The sequence below is a fragment of the Nelumbo nucifera genome, chromosome 5 (genome assembly GCF_055504915.1).
Source record: "Nelumbo nucifera cultivar China Antique chromosome 5, China Antique-T2T, whole genome shotgun sequence".
NCBI lineage: Eukaryota > Viridiplantae > Streptophyta > Magnoliopsida > Proteales > Nelumbonaceae > Nelumbo > Nelumbo nucifera.
Window position 1 is genome coordinate 33,907,683 of NC_142653.1, and position 16,574 is coordinate 33,924,256.

Genomic DNA, 16,574 nt, shown 5'->3' on the forward strand with positions numbered 1-16,574 from the left:
GCAATGAGCCATTTGCTAGCTTTAGGCCATTGAGGCAGCATCTTCTTCCTCTTCCCCAAGAGTTCAAAACTTGGAATCTTTGGACATTGCAAAACTTTGAGACATCACTCGTCCCAAAGATTTAATTAAGCAAAATACAAAAATACAGTTATGGCATACTTGCCACAAACTAATGAAGAGAGTTAACCTGGATTCCCAGGGCTACAAACAATATCTATTTAACCATCAATGACTTCACGACACCGACACGGATGCAATAGCGTCTGAACAAAGCCGAGGCGCGCACCTGCATCATCTTTGCTCAAATTATTCTTGCAAGAACCCTCGCTTTTTAATTAAAAATAAATAAAAATTAAGATTTCGAACTCTCTGAACTGAAAGTGGTACGTGCATGTTAATTTCTATGTGAGCTAGGTGTGACTACTGTAACCTGTTAATTAAAGCGGCCCTGTGCATGAGTCTTGAAGTTTCAAAGTTTCAAAGGGGGAGTATTTAATTTAAATGTTAGTTGAAATTGTTGTTAGTGGGTATGTTATATTAGATTTTTCTTGTTTTACTAATTAGAATTACATCGTCTCATATCCTATAGATTTACTTCACGAAAACAGTACTGAGACAAGGAGGCTCCATGAAGCTGGTCCATCATCAGAGCTAAAGTACTTTTGAAAAGACTAGGACTCACAGCTTGCCATTTACGACTCCGACAAGATTTGAGGGCTGTGATAGTAGACAGGGCCACAGAATGCGAATTAGTCTGTGAATCCTTAATCCGCCCTTAGAAAAGACGAGGAAAGAGATAAAGGTGCTAACAAAATACATAGAAAGTGAGGTTGGCAACACGTCAACTTCTGTTACTGGTGGCGCATTGTCTTCCTGATCACTATATTATATTATGGATGTGAGGCATCTTATTGTTCAACAAGCCACATCTTCTTATTACCTTCTTTTCCACCGGTACAGGCATGGTTCTCTATCATTGCTCCAAGCTTCTTAACATATTATGCGGTAACAACAATGAAGATAGCAATGGTTGCTTATTGATGGATGATAAGCAGTTGATCAGATGGCATTTCCAGATAAACCAATGAAGATAACAATAATACAACCGGGAAAATGAAATTAGAATTACTCAGACAACGTACAACCTTATCTTTGTGATAGAGCAGTTTGGAAAAGGATGCAGCATCGTCACAGATCATAAGAGTCGCACATCTGAGCATTATTATGTATTTGTATTGTTTTTTACTATATATTTTCAAACTGAGCCTAACTTTTAAAAACCCTTATTTTTAAAAGTTAATCTATTACTCGGCATTTTCAATTTGAACAATAATTATAGGAAATGTTATTAAAACCTAGGGGAGGACCGGAGGTTTATATGATTGTGAGATTTCTCTCTCTCTTTCACATATATAAGAATTGGGAATGGGAAATAAAGTAGTAATAGTAAGCCCCAGTTCTCAATGTTATACCATTTGCATTTTGGGTAGAAAGAATATCATGGCAGAGTAGAATCTGGGAAGTAGTGGATGTATTTTATTTTATTTTTTCTTTTTAATTTCAACTAGTGGGCTTAATTTTTAACATCAAATTCAGTGTAAAAGTGGACTTATTTTTTTTACAGATAACAAAATATTATCTTCACGTGCCATGCACATGCACAAGCAAAAGGTAAAATGATGAAAATGTTTGGTTTGCGGAATTAAAGGTCTGCAATTGGAATTAGAATGGTCTAACTGTTTGGTTGGATAAAATTGGAATCTCAATCCCATTCCTGGTGGAATGGGTATGAGGGAACCATCATTCTCTTGCCCCTCCTCTGACAATGAGAATCCATTCCAGCTTATTCTGATTTTGACTCCAATTTTAAACTGAACCAACCAGGTGAAGGGAATAGACCATTACAATTCTCACTTTGAATCAAATGGACCCTTAAATCTAGAAAGTAAAAAAAAAAAGATAGCATGGGAAACCAAGCCATTGCAGCTCGTCCATTTTAGGCCAGAAACCTAGAAACTGCTCTACCCCCTTCCCTCTGCAGTATGCAGTAGCGACACTTACACAAAGCACGAACATGAATGCATTAAAGCTCTACGGCTCATCAGTTATCCAGTGTGAGCTGAGCAAGGGCTACTAGAGTGTCCCAGCTTGTGCTTTGAAGGAGACTGGATCTGCTCCTCACTCAGGGTGCCTCACACCCCTCACACACATATCCTACCATACATTTGGAGCATTTCCTGTGCTTATTAGTTATTAGATGTTCCCAATGCACGGTGGATGTGCCTGTGAGACGCCCATTTGTGAGGAACAGATCCCGTTCTGCTTTGAAGAAAGCATAATCTTTAGCAACCTTGCAGAATAGCTAGTGGAGCAGCTTGGATTCGTCTCCAAGTTAGCATTTTATACTGTTTTGGGCTTGGGCTTATTTAAGTTGCACTTGCATCCTTTTGCAAAGTGTAAAATAATAAGGGAAAAAAAATAAGGTTGCGTTATAGAGAATACCTAGAAAGATGTAGATACACACAGTCTATTCCAAAAAAAAAAAAATGAAATCAATGTTTTAAAAATTGACCCAGAACTAGAAGGGCTTTTGCCATTGGTTTTCAGGTCATTAATTTTACTGTTTGGTACGAATGGATGGCATGTTACAATTTAAAAAAAAAACATAAAAAATTAAAAAAAAATAACCAAAAACTATTGTTCAAGTCAAATGGATTAATGGTTTGACCATCCCGGTCAATGAATTGCTGACAAATCATTGATATTTGGCACAAGAATGGTTCAGGAGTAAAACAAAACTAATTGCATGAATGGTTCCCAGGCCAAATGATCCGATTGTACGGTTCAACACCGTCAATGAATTCCTGGTGACCATTGAGTAATAAGGTTCCTTATTGTAATACTCTGGGTGAGAACTGAGAACTCTACCCCTTTTAATAAAATGTCAACTTTATCACAAAGATGAATCACAAATGACTATAGCACCTGGTCCTCAGGTGATTCACCTGGCACCTGGCACCAGGCCCAGTGGCCCAGTGGCACCTGGCACCAATTCCTGGTGCCAGATCGGTTAATGTGCTCCCATTAAAAATCGGATCAAATTCATACCCACTATTTGAATCCTATCTTATTATTTATTTTTTTTAAAGTCATGTATATATATATATGATGAAAATAATTAAAAAAGATTTAATATTTTTATTTTTCTTTATATAAATTGTTATGTATTTTCAATCATTTATTAAAATTTTCAGAAATTAAATCGTATCTGATCAGTTTCGAATATTCGATATCCTTAATGGATTCAAAATTAAATGGACATTTGCAAGATCTGATCAGATCTTAGGATTGAATTGGATTTAATATTTATATTATTCGACTATGATATAAAAAAGATATGATATCCAAAAAACAACTGACCAATAAACTGGAATCATAAACATAATAGTCAATAGGAATTTATTTATCAAAATTCATAAGTGGATTTTGATTGATCAAAACTCTATCCATAGCATATCTTTCCCACACTGATGGAGGCCCATCACAAGAAAGCCCATCGCACCCCTAGGGGCGGCAGCTCTAGGATAAGGATAAGGCAAGAAGTCAAGATAGAGAAGGAGTCAAGATTATCAAGATTAGTCCAAGAGAGATAAGCAAGAACAACTCAAGACTCCCAAGACTATCAAGATTAGCAAGATAAGGCAAGACTCTTCCAAGACTCTTCCAAGATTATCAAGAAAGACTCCAAGAAGCATCAAGATTAGCAAGATAATCCAAGATACATGCATCTAGGGAGATCGGACGGTGGAGATCAGGCAAAGAGGAATTCGATCCTATCTAGATTAGATGTTTTGATCTATCATAATTGTTCTTTCCCAGTTCTTTCACAATTTCCAGTTCTTTTACAATTTCAATTTCCAGATGTATTATAAATACTGCTATTTTCCAGTTAATGAACACAATTCATACTTCAGATTTTCAGATTTTCTTGAGCTCTCTTCTTTGAGTTTTCGCCACCTTTTCTCTCTCCTAGAGAAATCGGTGTTATTCGCTAGGTGCTAGCGAATGCCCGGTGCTTGCATAGCTAGCTCCGGTTCTCATTGCTTCCACGCTGCGTCAGGTGATATCAGAATAGGGAATTCGCCCAATCATGTCCAACCTAGACGGTAGCAGTTGCAACCCACCCCGTGACAGAGATCAGGGTTTTCCAACTGTTTGGAGAGCAATCGAAGAACAGCGTACAACCACACGTAACATCGAGCAGCAGTTGGCAGAGATGGCTGAACAACTGCGAACCTTGTTACGGGAGGTTGTCCCACGGAACCAGGAAAATCCACAACAGATCGAAGGAGACAACCACGACAGACCACCCGTCGCTACTGCGTCCCGACGTCCAGTTCTTGACGACGACAATGATGATGATTTCGAATTTGGTGGTGCTCCAGTTCTTCCCGGCAACGACAGAAACGGTAGAAATTGGCACAATCAAGGTAATTTCAATCCCCGTAGGAATAATGATGAATTTAAACTCAAGGTAGATATTCCTACTTTTAGTGGAGATCTTGGTATAGAGGGACTTCTAGATTGGATCACAGAAGTCGATAGGTTCTTTGATTACATGGAGATACCAGAGGAACGAAGGGTAAAACTGGTAGCTTTCCGATTAAAGGGAGGCACATCTGTTTGGTGGGAACGGATGAGAGAGACCCGGATGAGAGAAAGAAGGGGTCCTGTTCGGACCTGGAGGTGCATGAAACAATTAATAAGAGGTAGATTTTTACCTCCTAACTATGAACAAGATATGTTTGAATCTTATCAGAGGTGTGTGCAGGATTCTCGTAGTGTTAACGAATATACATCTGAATTTTTGAGATTAGCTGAAAGAAACCAATTATCTGAAAGTGATAACCAGTAGGCAACCCGTTATCTAAGCGGTTTGAGACCGTTCATCAGAGACAAAATTGGTGTACAAATGGTTCTTAGTGTACAGGAAGCAAGGAACTTAGCCTTGAAAGCAGAATTAATGTTCTAGGACAAGGCACGCAGTGATAATTATCGCCGGTACAGCGGGAGCGACAACAGACCGGCAACTGTCCACACGAATAAATCAATCCCGGCAGTACAATCTTCTCACCCGGCAAGTACAAGTAACGCCGGTAAGGCTACTACAGAAGGACATACTCGAGGTAATCCTTTCAATCCTCCTAAACCCAGTAACCCTTATGCAAGGCCTACTCCTATTAAATGTTTTAAATGTAATGAGGTTGGACATAGATCCAGTGACTGTCCCAGGAGGAAGCAGTTAATATGGTAGAAAGGGAGGAGGTTATGGTCTTTTTAAGGAAAGAAAGGATTCCCATAGGTACTTACAACAAGTTGAAGCCTCAGAAGTATGGTCTATACAAGATCGTGAAGAAGATTAATTACAATGCCTATGTAGTGGATTTGCCAGATCAGATGGGTATATCCAAGACCTTCAACGTTGCTGACCTTCACTGGTATTTGCCAGAGATCACACTTGCATATCCTAATCACGACTCGAGGTCGAGTTCTCTCCAAGTGGAAGAGAATGATGGAGGCCCATCACAAGAAAGCCCATCACACCCCTAGGGGCAACAACTCTAGGATAAGGATAAGGCAAGAAGTCAAGATAGAGAAGGAGCCAAGATTATCAAGATTAGTCCAAGAGAGATAAGCAAGAACAACTCAAGACTCCCAAGACTATCAAGATTAGCAAGATAAGGCAAGACTCTTCCAAGACTCTTCCAAGATTATCAAGAAAGAGTCCAAGAAGCATCAAGATTAGCAAGATAATCCAAGATACATGCATCTAGGGAGATCGGACGGTGGAGATCAGGCAAAGAGGAATTCGATCTTCTCTAAATTAGATGTTTTGATCTATCCTAATTGTTCTTTCCTAGTTCTTTCACAATTTCCAGTTCTTTTACAATTTCAATTTTCAGATGTATTATAAATACTGCTATTTTCCAGTTAATGAACACAATTCATACTTCAGATTTTCAGATTTTCTTGAGCTCTCTTCTTTGAGTTTTCGCCACCTTTTCTCTCTCCTAGAGAAATCGGTGTTATTCGCTAGGTGCTAGCAAATGCCCAGTGCTTGCATAGCCAACTCCGGTTCTCATTGCTTCCACACTGCGTCACACACCATAGATTTTCCTAATATTGAATTAAGATATACATCCGTTGGCATCCCTAACCGGGTTCACACTCTATCTACTCTACCATGGAACGACCAGGGTAGATAATACTTATTTGTTCATCCAAGATAGCAGCTTACCCTTCTTGTTTGAATGACTAATAGTCCCAAAAGAAACATGGTTCCTTTTGTTTAGCTTATTACTATCCAATTTCCTTTATTATGGAGATTGACTGCTTAGTTGAAGCAAAATGGGTTTTACTTTTTATATGTAGTGACCTAAATGATGCTTTCTCTACCATGGACCATGAAGGACGTGGGAGTAACGTGCACATATTAAGTCCCCACCCCCACCACATTTGAACAATGTCATCAACTGGTTTCACCTAGTGGAATTGACAAATCAAATGGGATAATGTGTCGTGTCTCATCTCGTATGTGAGATTTACACAGCATGCTCTTCATAATGTCTTGGCCATACATTACGAATATCTATTGTATTTGATGATGCACAATTTGGTGCTTTCTACTAGAGGACAGTATGAACGTTGGGCTAGTGAGGTTGAGTTGCAAGAAAAGTAGGTTAGAGTGTCCAAGATGTTTTATCTGGTGTAAGCACTCTAATGCTTAAGTTAATAAATTGTAGGTTTTAGAGAGAGCTGAAAATAAAATTGCTAATGAATTTGAGAGTTAAATCACATATACTTTGTGAGACTGGAGACGAAACCTTTATATAGATAGTCTACCGTGAACCTCACAATGCGTATTTGAGATTCTCAACCCATCTGGTCCAGAGTCAATTTCACACTCCAAGACGGACTCCATGTAAACTGATAAAACTCATTGAGATCCATCCAAATGGAGCAATAAGAGGGTTAACTCCGTTGAAATGATGCCATGATTCCAAAGAAATCTAAGATGACTTACTTTTAGATAGAATTTACATAACACCTTGACATATAGTTGAGCCGTTCGATTCTCGGTCTAATTAGGTGACCCGAGATTTGCGAGATAGCTGGGATATCTGTGGGCACCGAAATCATTGAAGTGTCACCTCGTGGTTTATGGTAGATATTTCTAAATTCCAATACCCCAAGGATGGCTGTGAAGAGCGTTGAGGAGCAGATCCCAAAGCAAAACCTTTCCCGCCCATCAGATTCAGAGTTGACAAGTGGGCCGTCATTTTGACCTGATTCGAATCCAAATCTAATGTGTCTAAAGATGTACTCATTTGACCAAAGTATGATGTGTTCGTTAATCGAATTAATTATTAATATTGCATCGTTGATATCAAGAGTCTCAATCCGCGTTGAATACGAAATGGGAACCCGAAAACCTTCCTGAGAGTCTCAATCCAGGAGAAGGCCAACGAATCAGATCGTACTACAAATACAATTATCTATATATCAATTCAGTTCAGCAGTTGCTCCGCTTCACTGAAGAGTGAAGAAGGAAGCCCAATACAAGGTACAGACTACAGAGGGCCCCGTTTTAAATGGGACCCATTTATGAGAAACATTAACTTCATTCCAGAACTTAATCTAGATCTTCGCATTCCAATTGTCAAACAATTTGGAATTTGCTTGCTCTTCTAACCTAACCACTTCCCTCCACGGCAGCCGCACCTGTAACTGCAACTGCAAGAGCACACACATTCAATTTAGAGGCTGAAGTGAAAGGTGTTGTTGATACTTGAAATCAGGCCGGCCGGCCGGCCTGACCCACTTGGACCGGTCCTGTCATGGATATTTTCTTTTCCGATCTATGGTAAAGGGAAAGATCCCATCTCATCAAGTTGTTGGCTACTTCTGATCTCTCTGTGTAGAGTTGTTATATCCTTTTCTGTTGGCTTTCGCAATTTATCAAATCAGAAAAAGACAAAGAGGAGTGAGCGAGCTGAGAGTTTTAGTGGTATTACCTTTTTTTCGATCGCATTTAATGGCGCATTTGCGATCACAGCGAAGCATAGTCCTGACTGCAAAATGGAAATGCCAAAATAAAGAATTAAGCAAGACTGCAAGAGAAACCCCCTCCCCCCTGGCAATTCTATCTTAGGCCGGTTTTGTACACGATGCTTTCATGCGCTCAGTACAAGCTCCAAATTACAGCAGCTGACAGCGGTGAGAAAGCAAATTCATGAATCAGAGAGAGAGAGAGAGAGAAAGAGGAGGGGTGTACTGGTCGATTTGGGGTTACAGCTAAAGTCTCGAGATGTAGTTAGGTGGTTGAAAAAGCTAACGTGAGAAATGAAACAAAGAGAAGCTACAGAGAGTTGAGATGTGAGTCGTTACCATCTCTGTTAACACATCCCGTCGAACAAGCATCGTAACAGTCGAAAGCATCGCCCTCGATGCTGACCATCTGCGACGACACTAGAAACAGAACCAACAGCACAGCTGCTACCTTCTTCATCTCCATCTCTCCCACTCTTTGACTCTGCGTTTCTACTCAAATCTCTGCAAGTCTGGGATGGACCGATCTGAAGTTCTGAACCACTCATCTCCTTTAAATGGAAAGGGGTTCACATCAACATTACCGAAATGCCCCGTCAATAACATACTATTAACCGAACGGATAGATAATAAATGATGAATTGACGATAGAATACCCAGTTTGACTTGCCAGTGGCTAGTGACCCGGTAACCGCCTTCCTTTGAAATCCCACAGTTTCCAGTTTCCACTCCCATAGGAAACTGTGGCAATCGAACACGTCGTTCTTCTTATATAGTTTCAAAATTAACGAAGTCCAGACATTAACGGCAGTTTAATGTCTGGACTCCAAATACTTATCAATTATGGTTTAAGCGCCACCTTCCAAAGTTTCTCTTCTCCGTATTCGTTCAACATCCTTTTCCCTCCCCCACATAACGAAAGTTCGCCCACACTAACATCATCGCACACCGCCATTGCAATCGAGCCACCGTTGTTCGTCCGTTGCAATAGCCGGAGTCTTTCTCAACCACCGCTCATTCCTCCGCTGCAAGCTTCCGGAATATTTTCACTGCTCACCCCTGACGTCCAAAGCCATCGGTGATTCTTTTCAGAATCTTTCCACTACAACTCCCTGTTTTGTCTTCTTAGACAGTTTCTGCCAGAGTACCGATGAAACCTGATGATCATAGAAGAGAACAACGATGAACCTGATGATCAGAGAAGAGGAGGCTACCAAGTTTTCCCTTTTCTTTTCATTTTAGCAGCGCTTATTTTGCCTTGAAGTCGTTTCATTTTTTTGTTTTCTATGTTTATCTTCCTTTTTCCCTCTATCTTGTTATTTGGAAAAAGGTGTTTTAGTTTTTCTAAAATTCCTTGTAAATTAAATGATTTATAAACACAAGAATCTTGTCTATAAGCCTCTTTCTATAGATGGAAGAAGAAAGTTATATGAGTCTCTCTCTCTTGCGACATATGAATTGCGAACATAATGGATTGGTGAACATTGGAGATGATATTCCATGGCTTGCTAATAATAGATAGAACCTTCCCTTGAAATTTGTAATGTGAAGATGTAAAGGTGTGGTGAGGTTTTGCATTCAATCTTATCCCTCTCTTTCAAAATAGACTTGTTATTCAACTATGTCTACCTCAATCGAACTCCCTCTTTCGACTTTTACCAAACAATTGAGATAAACTTTGAGGTCGCATATAACCATACCGATGTTAAGCATATCTATAGAAACTAGAGGCGTAATTTATGTAATTAATTATATACACCAGTTAATTTCTTTTCTTTGCAATACTTGAATCCACGAAGAACTGTCAATTGTGATAGATCTTCTTTTTAAGGCAAGAAAATAGCCTGTAATTTTATTTGATTTCAACTCCTACCGGTTCTCTACAATCCCACGTTTAAATACAAAGGCCATTCAACAATTTTTCCTAAACTCAAGGCCTCAACGTCTAGTGCTTCCTTAAGTTTAGCAATTCCCTATCACTAACGCAACTATTGTGACATATTTCCTCACTTATTTGGCTACTTCTTATGCACCAACAACTAACAAATATGCATATGCCACACGTCCTGCAAGTCATGCAATGTAATCTCGATATTGTGGGTTCTTTACATGGGTCATTGCTGACCTTCTCAATGTATCATTACCCTCCCCTTGAAGTGGAACCTTGTCCTCAAGGTTCAGATTAATGAATTGGTTCTTCAATTACTGAGTATTTTCCCATGTCACATCTTCCCTTGGAAGATTCTTCCATTGCACCAAGCTTTCCTCTACCAAGCCAGACCCTTTTTGAACCCAGCGTGTATCTAAGATAGCCTCAGGTACCACCACTACATCACCATCATCATTCATTGGTGGCAATTCAAAACCAACAGAGTTGTCATCTCTCACATATTTCTTGAGCATTGAGACGTGGAAAACAGGATGGATACGGGCATCCTCCGGCAACTTAAGCTTGTATGCAACTCTACCAATCTTCTCTTCCACTCGATACGGCCCGAAATACTTGCTGGCTAGCTTTTGAGCAGTGTGCTGACGGTATGGCTGAAGCTTAAGCAATACCAAATCACCCTCTTGATAATCGACTTCCCTTCTCTTTGAATCCGCCATTTGCTTCATTCGATTAACAGTGGCATGCAAGTGAGACTTTAGTTGCTTGAGGATGTTGTCTCTTGTCTCCAAAGCCTTGTCTACCTCATTAACAGGTGATGTGCCAATTGAGTAATACGAAATTGCTGGTGGAGTCCTCCCATAGAGTGCTTGGAAGGGAGTCATTCCAGTTGAGCTATGGTAAGCAGTATTGTACTGGAATTTGGCCCAAGGCAGGTAAGTGCTCCATCTTTTCTGTTGTTGGGATACAAAGCAATGCAAATACTGCTCCAAACATCGGTTGACCACTTCAGATTGTCCATCCGTTTGGGGATGGTAGGACGTACTCATGTGTAGCTTGGTCCCTGACAACTTGAAGAATTCACGCCAAAAATGGCTAACAAAGATGGGATCTCTATCACTAATAATAGATTTTGGCATCCCGTGAAGTTTAACCACTCCTTCTATAAATCTGTCAGCAACCATTTTAGCCGTATATGGGTGGGATAGAGGCAAGAAATGAGCAAACTTACTCAAGCGATCTACAACGACCATGATTGTGCTTTTCCCTTGTGAAAGTGGAAGCCCTTCCACGAAGTCCATGGTTATGTCATCCCACACTTGACAAGGAACGGGCAATGGTTGCATGAGTCCGGCTGGGGAGAGGGTTTCTGACTTATTTTTTTGGCACACTGCACAAGCGGCGACATACTTTTGAATCGATTGGTGCATGGATGACCAATAGAATTGCTGCACCAAGCGTTTGTACGTTCGCAGTACTCAAGAGTGACCTCCATAGGGGGTGTTGTGGAATTCATGGAGAAGTTTTGGTATGATTGGAGAGTCCGATGGAATAACTACGTTGTTCTTATAACAAATCAGCCCATTGTGCCACATGTATGGAGCTCCAGGTTTGTTTGTAGCTTGCTGGCTGATCCGCACCATATAAGGGTGTTGTTGTGTCTCTCTTTTGATCTCGTCCCATAGAGAGGCATGAGAAGTATATAAAGTGTGTAAGGTAGGACTCTCTAACCTTCTTGACAAAGCATCTGAGGATGAATTTTCTTTCCCCGGCTTGTATGAAATCCCGTAGTCATATCCTAGCAACTTGGACACCCATTTTTGTTGTTCAGGCGTTGTGATGCGTTGCTCAATCAAACACTTAAGGCTTCGTTGGTCTGTTTGGATATAGAATTTAAGTCCCAGAAGATATGGCCGCCATGTTTTGATTGCTTGTACGATGGCTAGCAATTCCTTAGCGTAAGTGGACCAAGCTTGCTTTGCAACTCCTATGGCTCGACTCATATAGGCTATGGGCTTCCCTTGTTGGCTTAGGACTACTCCGTTTCTATGACAAATGGTTCATCGAAATTAGGCATGGCCAAGGTTGGGGTCAATGACATGGCTTGTTTTAAAGCTTCAAATGCATCTTTGGCTTCTTTGCCCCTTGTGAACTGGCCTTTCTTAAGTAGATTAGTGAGAGGTCGGGCTATACTTTCGTAGTTTTGCACGAACTTTCAGTAGTAACCTGTAAGGCCTAAGAAACCACGCAATTCAGACACAATAGTAGGTTCAGGCCATTCAATCATAGCTCTCACCTTTCCAGGGTCTACTTTCACCCCTTGTACAAAGACAATGTGACCCAAATATTCGATCTCCTGTTGTCCAAAGTTACACTTGTGAAGTTTAATAAAGAATTGATTGTGTCTCAATACTTCGAAAACCTTTCGAACATGCTCAAGATGTGTTACCCAATCCGAACCATAAATGAGAATGTCATCAAAGAAAACTAGCACAAATTTTCTTAAGAATGGCCAAAAAATTGAATTCATAAGAGATTGAAAAGTTGAGGGGGCATTACACAGTCCGAAGGGCATGACCAAATATTCATAATGGCCATTGTGTTTGCGAAAAGTCGTCTTGTGAGTGTCAGTAGGGTAGACTCGCACCTGGTGATAACCGGATACTAGATCAAGCTTAGTAAAATAAGCTACTCCATATAGCTCGTCTAGCATGTCTTCCACAGTTGGGATTGGGAATCTGTCCTTGATAGTAACGGCACTAAGAGCCCTGTAATCTGTGCAGAATCGTCACGTCCCATCTTTTTTCTTTACCAACAAGACGGGTGAAGAAAAGGGGCTGGTGCTAGTCTTGATTATTCCCATGTTGAGCATGTCTTGTACTTGTTTCTCTATCTCGGCCTTTTGAAAATGAGCATACCGATAGGGCCTTACATTAACCGGCTCGGTCCCTTTCAAGAAACCAGTAACAAGTAACCGCTATAACGTAGAGGGGTTCGTAGTATTATGAAAAGAGAAAATTTTACTTTAGTACCTGAACTTTGGGGGTAGTGTTTCATCCAAAACTAATAATGGACGTTAAATATCATGTAAAATGGCAAAAAGGCTCTTCACCCCATTCCCGACAGACCGATTTCTCATGGACCCCAATTCTTTTGTGATAAAATTACAGAGCAGAGCTGCTCATTTGAAGCAACATGATCCATAACAATATCCAAATAAATAATGTGCCTTTTTGTTTCTCTTGGAGACTTACAAAAACAAAAGCCTCTCCTAAATACCCAATTAAAGCAAAACCTTTTAAATACCACCCCAAACCAACTTTCATCTAATTCTTTGTTGAATTTCACTTTATTACCTTTAGAAAAATGTCGATACCTCTTACAAAATTGAACGTCCTTTTGGCTATCTCGTCCGAGAAAAACATTAGGTATAAGCTTCCATTGGCTAAATTCCCACCTTTGTTGAGACCAACCGGTAGCAGATACTACAATAGCATCAATCCTACCAAAGACTCGAGTAGCCCTAGCTGAACCAGTAGGTAACTATTTATTAACTAATTTATTGAACATAAGGCCTGAAAAATGATAAAGTACTAGTCTAGCAAACACAAGAAGTTGATTAAGATTGCTATATTTATCATTTGATATGAACTTTGATGGACGGGTGTTGTGCAAGGATATAGGATCGTTTTCCCACAACAAGGACAGTGCAATAGATGATGGACGATGGATTGGTCGGATTCGGATATTCTATTCTTACCAAATAGTTAATGAGATTTGAATTCGGATATGACCATATTCGATTCGATAAATAATCGAATTTGACCGATTATTTAATTCATATATATAATATATAAAATATTTTATATAATTTATATACTTTATACCAATAAAATATTTATTAATTATCTAAAATAATTAATTAATCATATTTGAACCGAATCGAATATTTGAATATTTAATCAGATTTTTTAATATACGTCAGATATCAAATCGAATTCGGATATCGGATTTTCTAATCGAATTCGAATTCAAATATTGCCTGATCCGATTCGAATTCAATCCATTTACACTCCTACCGGAGACACCATGGGAGATATAAGAGGGAGAGCAAGAGTACAAGATGAAGTTCGATATGCCTGGTATGACCAGGAACGATGTGAAGGTGTGAGTGGAGAAGATGTTGGTGGTTAAAATTGAGAAGGTGCCAAAGAAGAAAGCTGAAGATGGGCAACAGGGAATTCAAGAAGAGAAAGAGGAGTGGTCTCCCGAGAGCTACGGCAGGTACAGCATCCGAGTTGCTTTGCCAGAAAAGGTAGAATTCGAGAAGATCAAGGGAGAGGTCAAAGATGGAGTCGTGTATATAACCATTCAATAGCTTTTCTTTTCTGTTTCATTGTATGTGGTGCTTCTAAAGTGTAATACAATCAATATACACCTTAAAAAGACAGAACATTTTAAAACCTGTGTAAACACATTCAGACCTTCACTTTGGATCCCTGAATTGGTACATTTTCACTAAATCTGGCAAATGGTGCCAATGGTTTACAGGACCAGAGATGATACATGACAAGGCCGAGGAAAGAGTGTGTCATGGGTGTTCTCCAAATTTTATATTCCATGGTTATAGCAAGAGGGATGATCATTTGGAAGTACTTACCATGGAACACTGCACTCGGTATCATTATCTGATTCAGCAGCATGTAGAAGTTTTAGGATTATAAAGGAGCAGCTGGGCAACCCAGTGCAGGAGACTGCCAATGCGAGGTCTAAGAAGCAGATGCGCTCAAGCCGATGAATGAACTACAATTGCTGCCAATATACATGAGGAAATTGATCTTCAAAGAGAAGAGAAGAAAAATGGATGAACTGATGGTCGATTAATACCTCAACAGGTTGACTTTCAAGTAGAAGACCATGAACAGTGAAGGATAGTTTTGATATTTTCAAAAATTTTAAGTTGTGATCATATAAGTGATGATCCGTTAAACACCGATTTGAAACTTTTTGAAAGTTCAGAATTTAGGGTAACAAAGTAAAATTTTCCCTAAATTGGAGTGTAGGTCTTATAAAATACGAAAAACTAAGGAGTGTCTTAGTAAACCCAAAGATATATATTTTTTTTTGGTAACAAAGACAAATCTTTGGAGTGAAAAGGCAAGTTCCATATCGTATCTACATGCGAATATTTTCTGAGATTTATTTTAGAAGCTTTTTCATGATCTATAGAAACTTCCGTATCTCTTCACTCTCTCGCCTCCCTGCTATTAATATTATGGATACTCTATAGTGTTATTTATTGGATTTCTTTTGTTGATGTGTTCCTAACAGGTTCGAAAGAGTGTTAGAACGCAAGATGGGTCGAGGGAAACTCAAATTGGAGTTCATAAGCAAAGAGTCAAGTCGAAGAACTACCTTCAGAAAGAGAATGCTCGGGTTGAAGAAGAAGGTAAAAGAATTCTCGACGCTCTGTGGCGTTGATGCTTGTCTGATTGTCCATGGACTCGATCAAGGCGACCGCCCGGAGATATGCCCGGAGAATCCCGACGATGTCCGGAGGATCATCAGTCGGTTCAGAGAGCACAGAAGGGAGGAAATAGGGAAGCGAAACCTGGGTCTCCGTGACATCTTGGAGGACAGGAAGAAAAAGATGGAGGAGCAGCTTGCCAGGCTGCGCCGGAAGAACAATGAAACAGAGTACCCCGCGTGGGACGACCGGTTCAACCATTTCACAGTGGAGCAACTTAGACAAATGGGGTGTCGCGTGGGCGCCATGCTTGAAAAAGTGAAAGCCAAAATCGATTGGATTCAGGAAAAGCAGCAGAGCGTCAATGGCGAACTAACAGCGTTGATAGAGTATCCTCTCCCTCTCCCTCCCCCACCACCCAATCACAACCCCCCTCTTTTTTTCAGTGACGAACACCTCCATTGCTTGCCAAGTGTATGTGGAAAGGGCATGATGGATGCTATTCCAACATTCGAGCAACCACTAGCCTATCTGGGACCATTTGATCGGCCTCTGTCCGTAGAATACCCATCCACTGCCCTGTCACATGTATTCGAACAGAAGGGGAACCCTTTGATGAATCATCAAAACTGTGATGATTGGTCCAGTGGGGTCATTCAGCATCCACTATTTTATGATCCAACGGTGGTTGGTCCATGGAATGATATGGTGGTGCCGTCAACCATGCAGCCACCTGCATCTTATTTCCAATATGATCATTAATTATCATCGCCTTTCAGAAGTTAGAGGAAGCTTCCAAACTTGAAGATCTTCATGAGAAGCAGTTTCAGTTTTAATTTTGATGATCTGCAGGTCAGTGAAGAAGGTTAGGTATGGATTGGTTTCGTGTAGAGTTGAGTTATTAGATGTAATCGAGTAGATAACTTGCTAATATCAGCGTAGGTTCAGTTATCTGGTGGCGTTGTTTTAATGCAGTTTGTAGTGCTAAATCAAGCTTCTTTTCAAAAGAGAATTATGCTTTCTTTAATGGAGGAGGAACGTAGCTAATACGCACCACTCACTATCATGGTTGAATCTAGAAAGACAATGTCTGTAAGTAAAGCCCAACAG

The 16,574-nt window shown here is 40.1% G+C and overlaps 1 protein-coding gene across 2 annotated transcripts; it reads right to left on the reverse strand.

Annotated features, from left to right (window-relative positions):
- Positions 1–7,538: 7,538 nt before the first annotated feature.
- LOC104599900 (thionin-like protein) lies at positions 7,539–8,660 on the reverse strand. Of its 2 annotated transcripts, none has more exons than XM_010262645.3 (3): positions 8,449–8,660; positions 8,076–8,132; positions 7,539–7,794 (listed from the first exon to the last, which is right to left on the reverse strand). In XM_010262645.3, the coding sequence occupies exons 1-3, from the start codon at positions 8,573–8,575 to the stop codon at positions 7,754–7,756; spliced, it is 225 nt and encodes a 74-aa protein (XP_010260947.1). In that variant the 5' UTR covers positions 8,576–8,660; the 3' UTR covers positions 7,539–7,753. The 2 variants fall into 2 exon arrangements, with proteins under 2 accessions (XP_010260947.1, XP_010260945.1); XM_010262643.3 differs by lacking the exon at positions 7,539–7,794 and adding an exon at positions 7,833–7,999.
- Between the last annotated feature and the right edge of the window lie 7,914 nt (positions 8,661–16,574).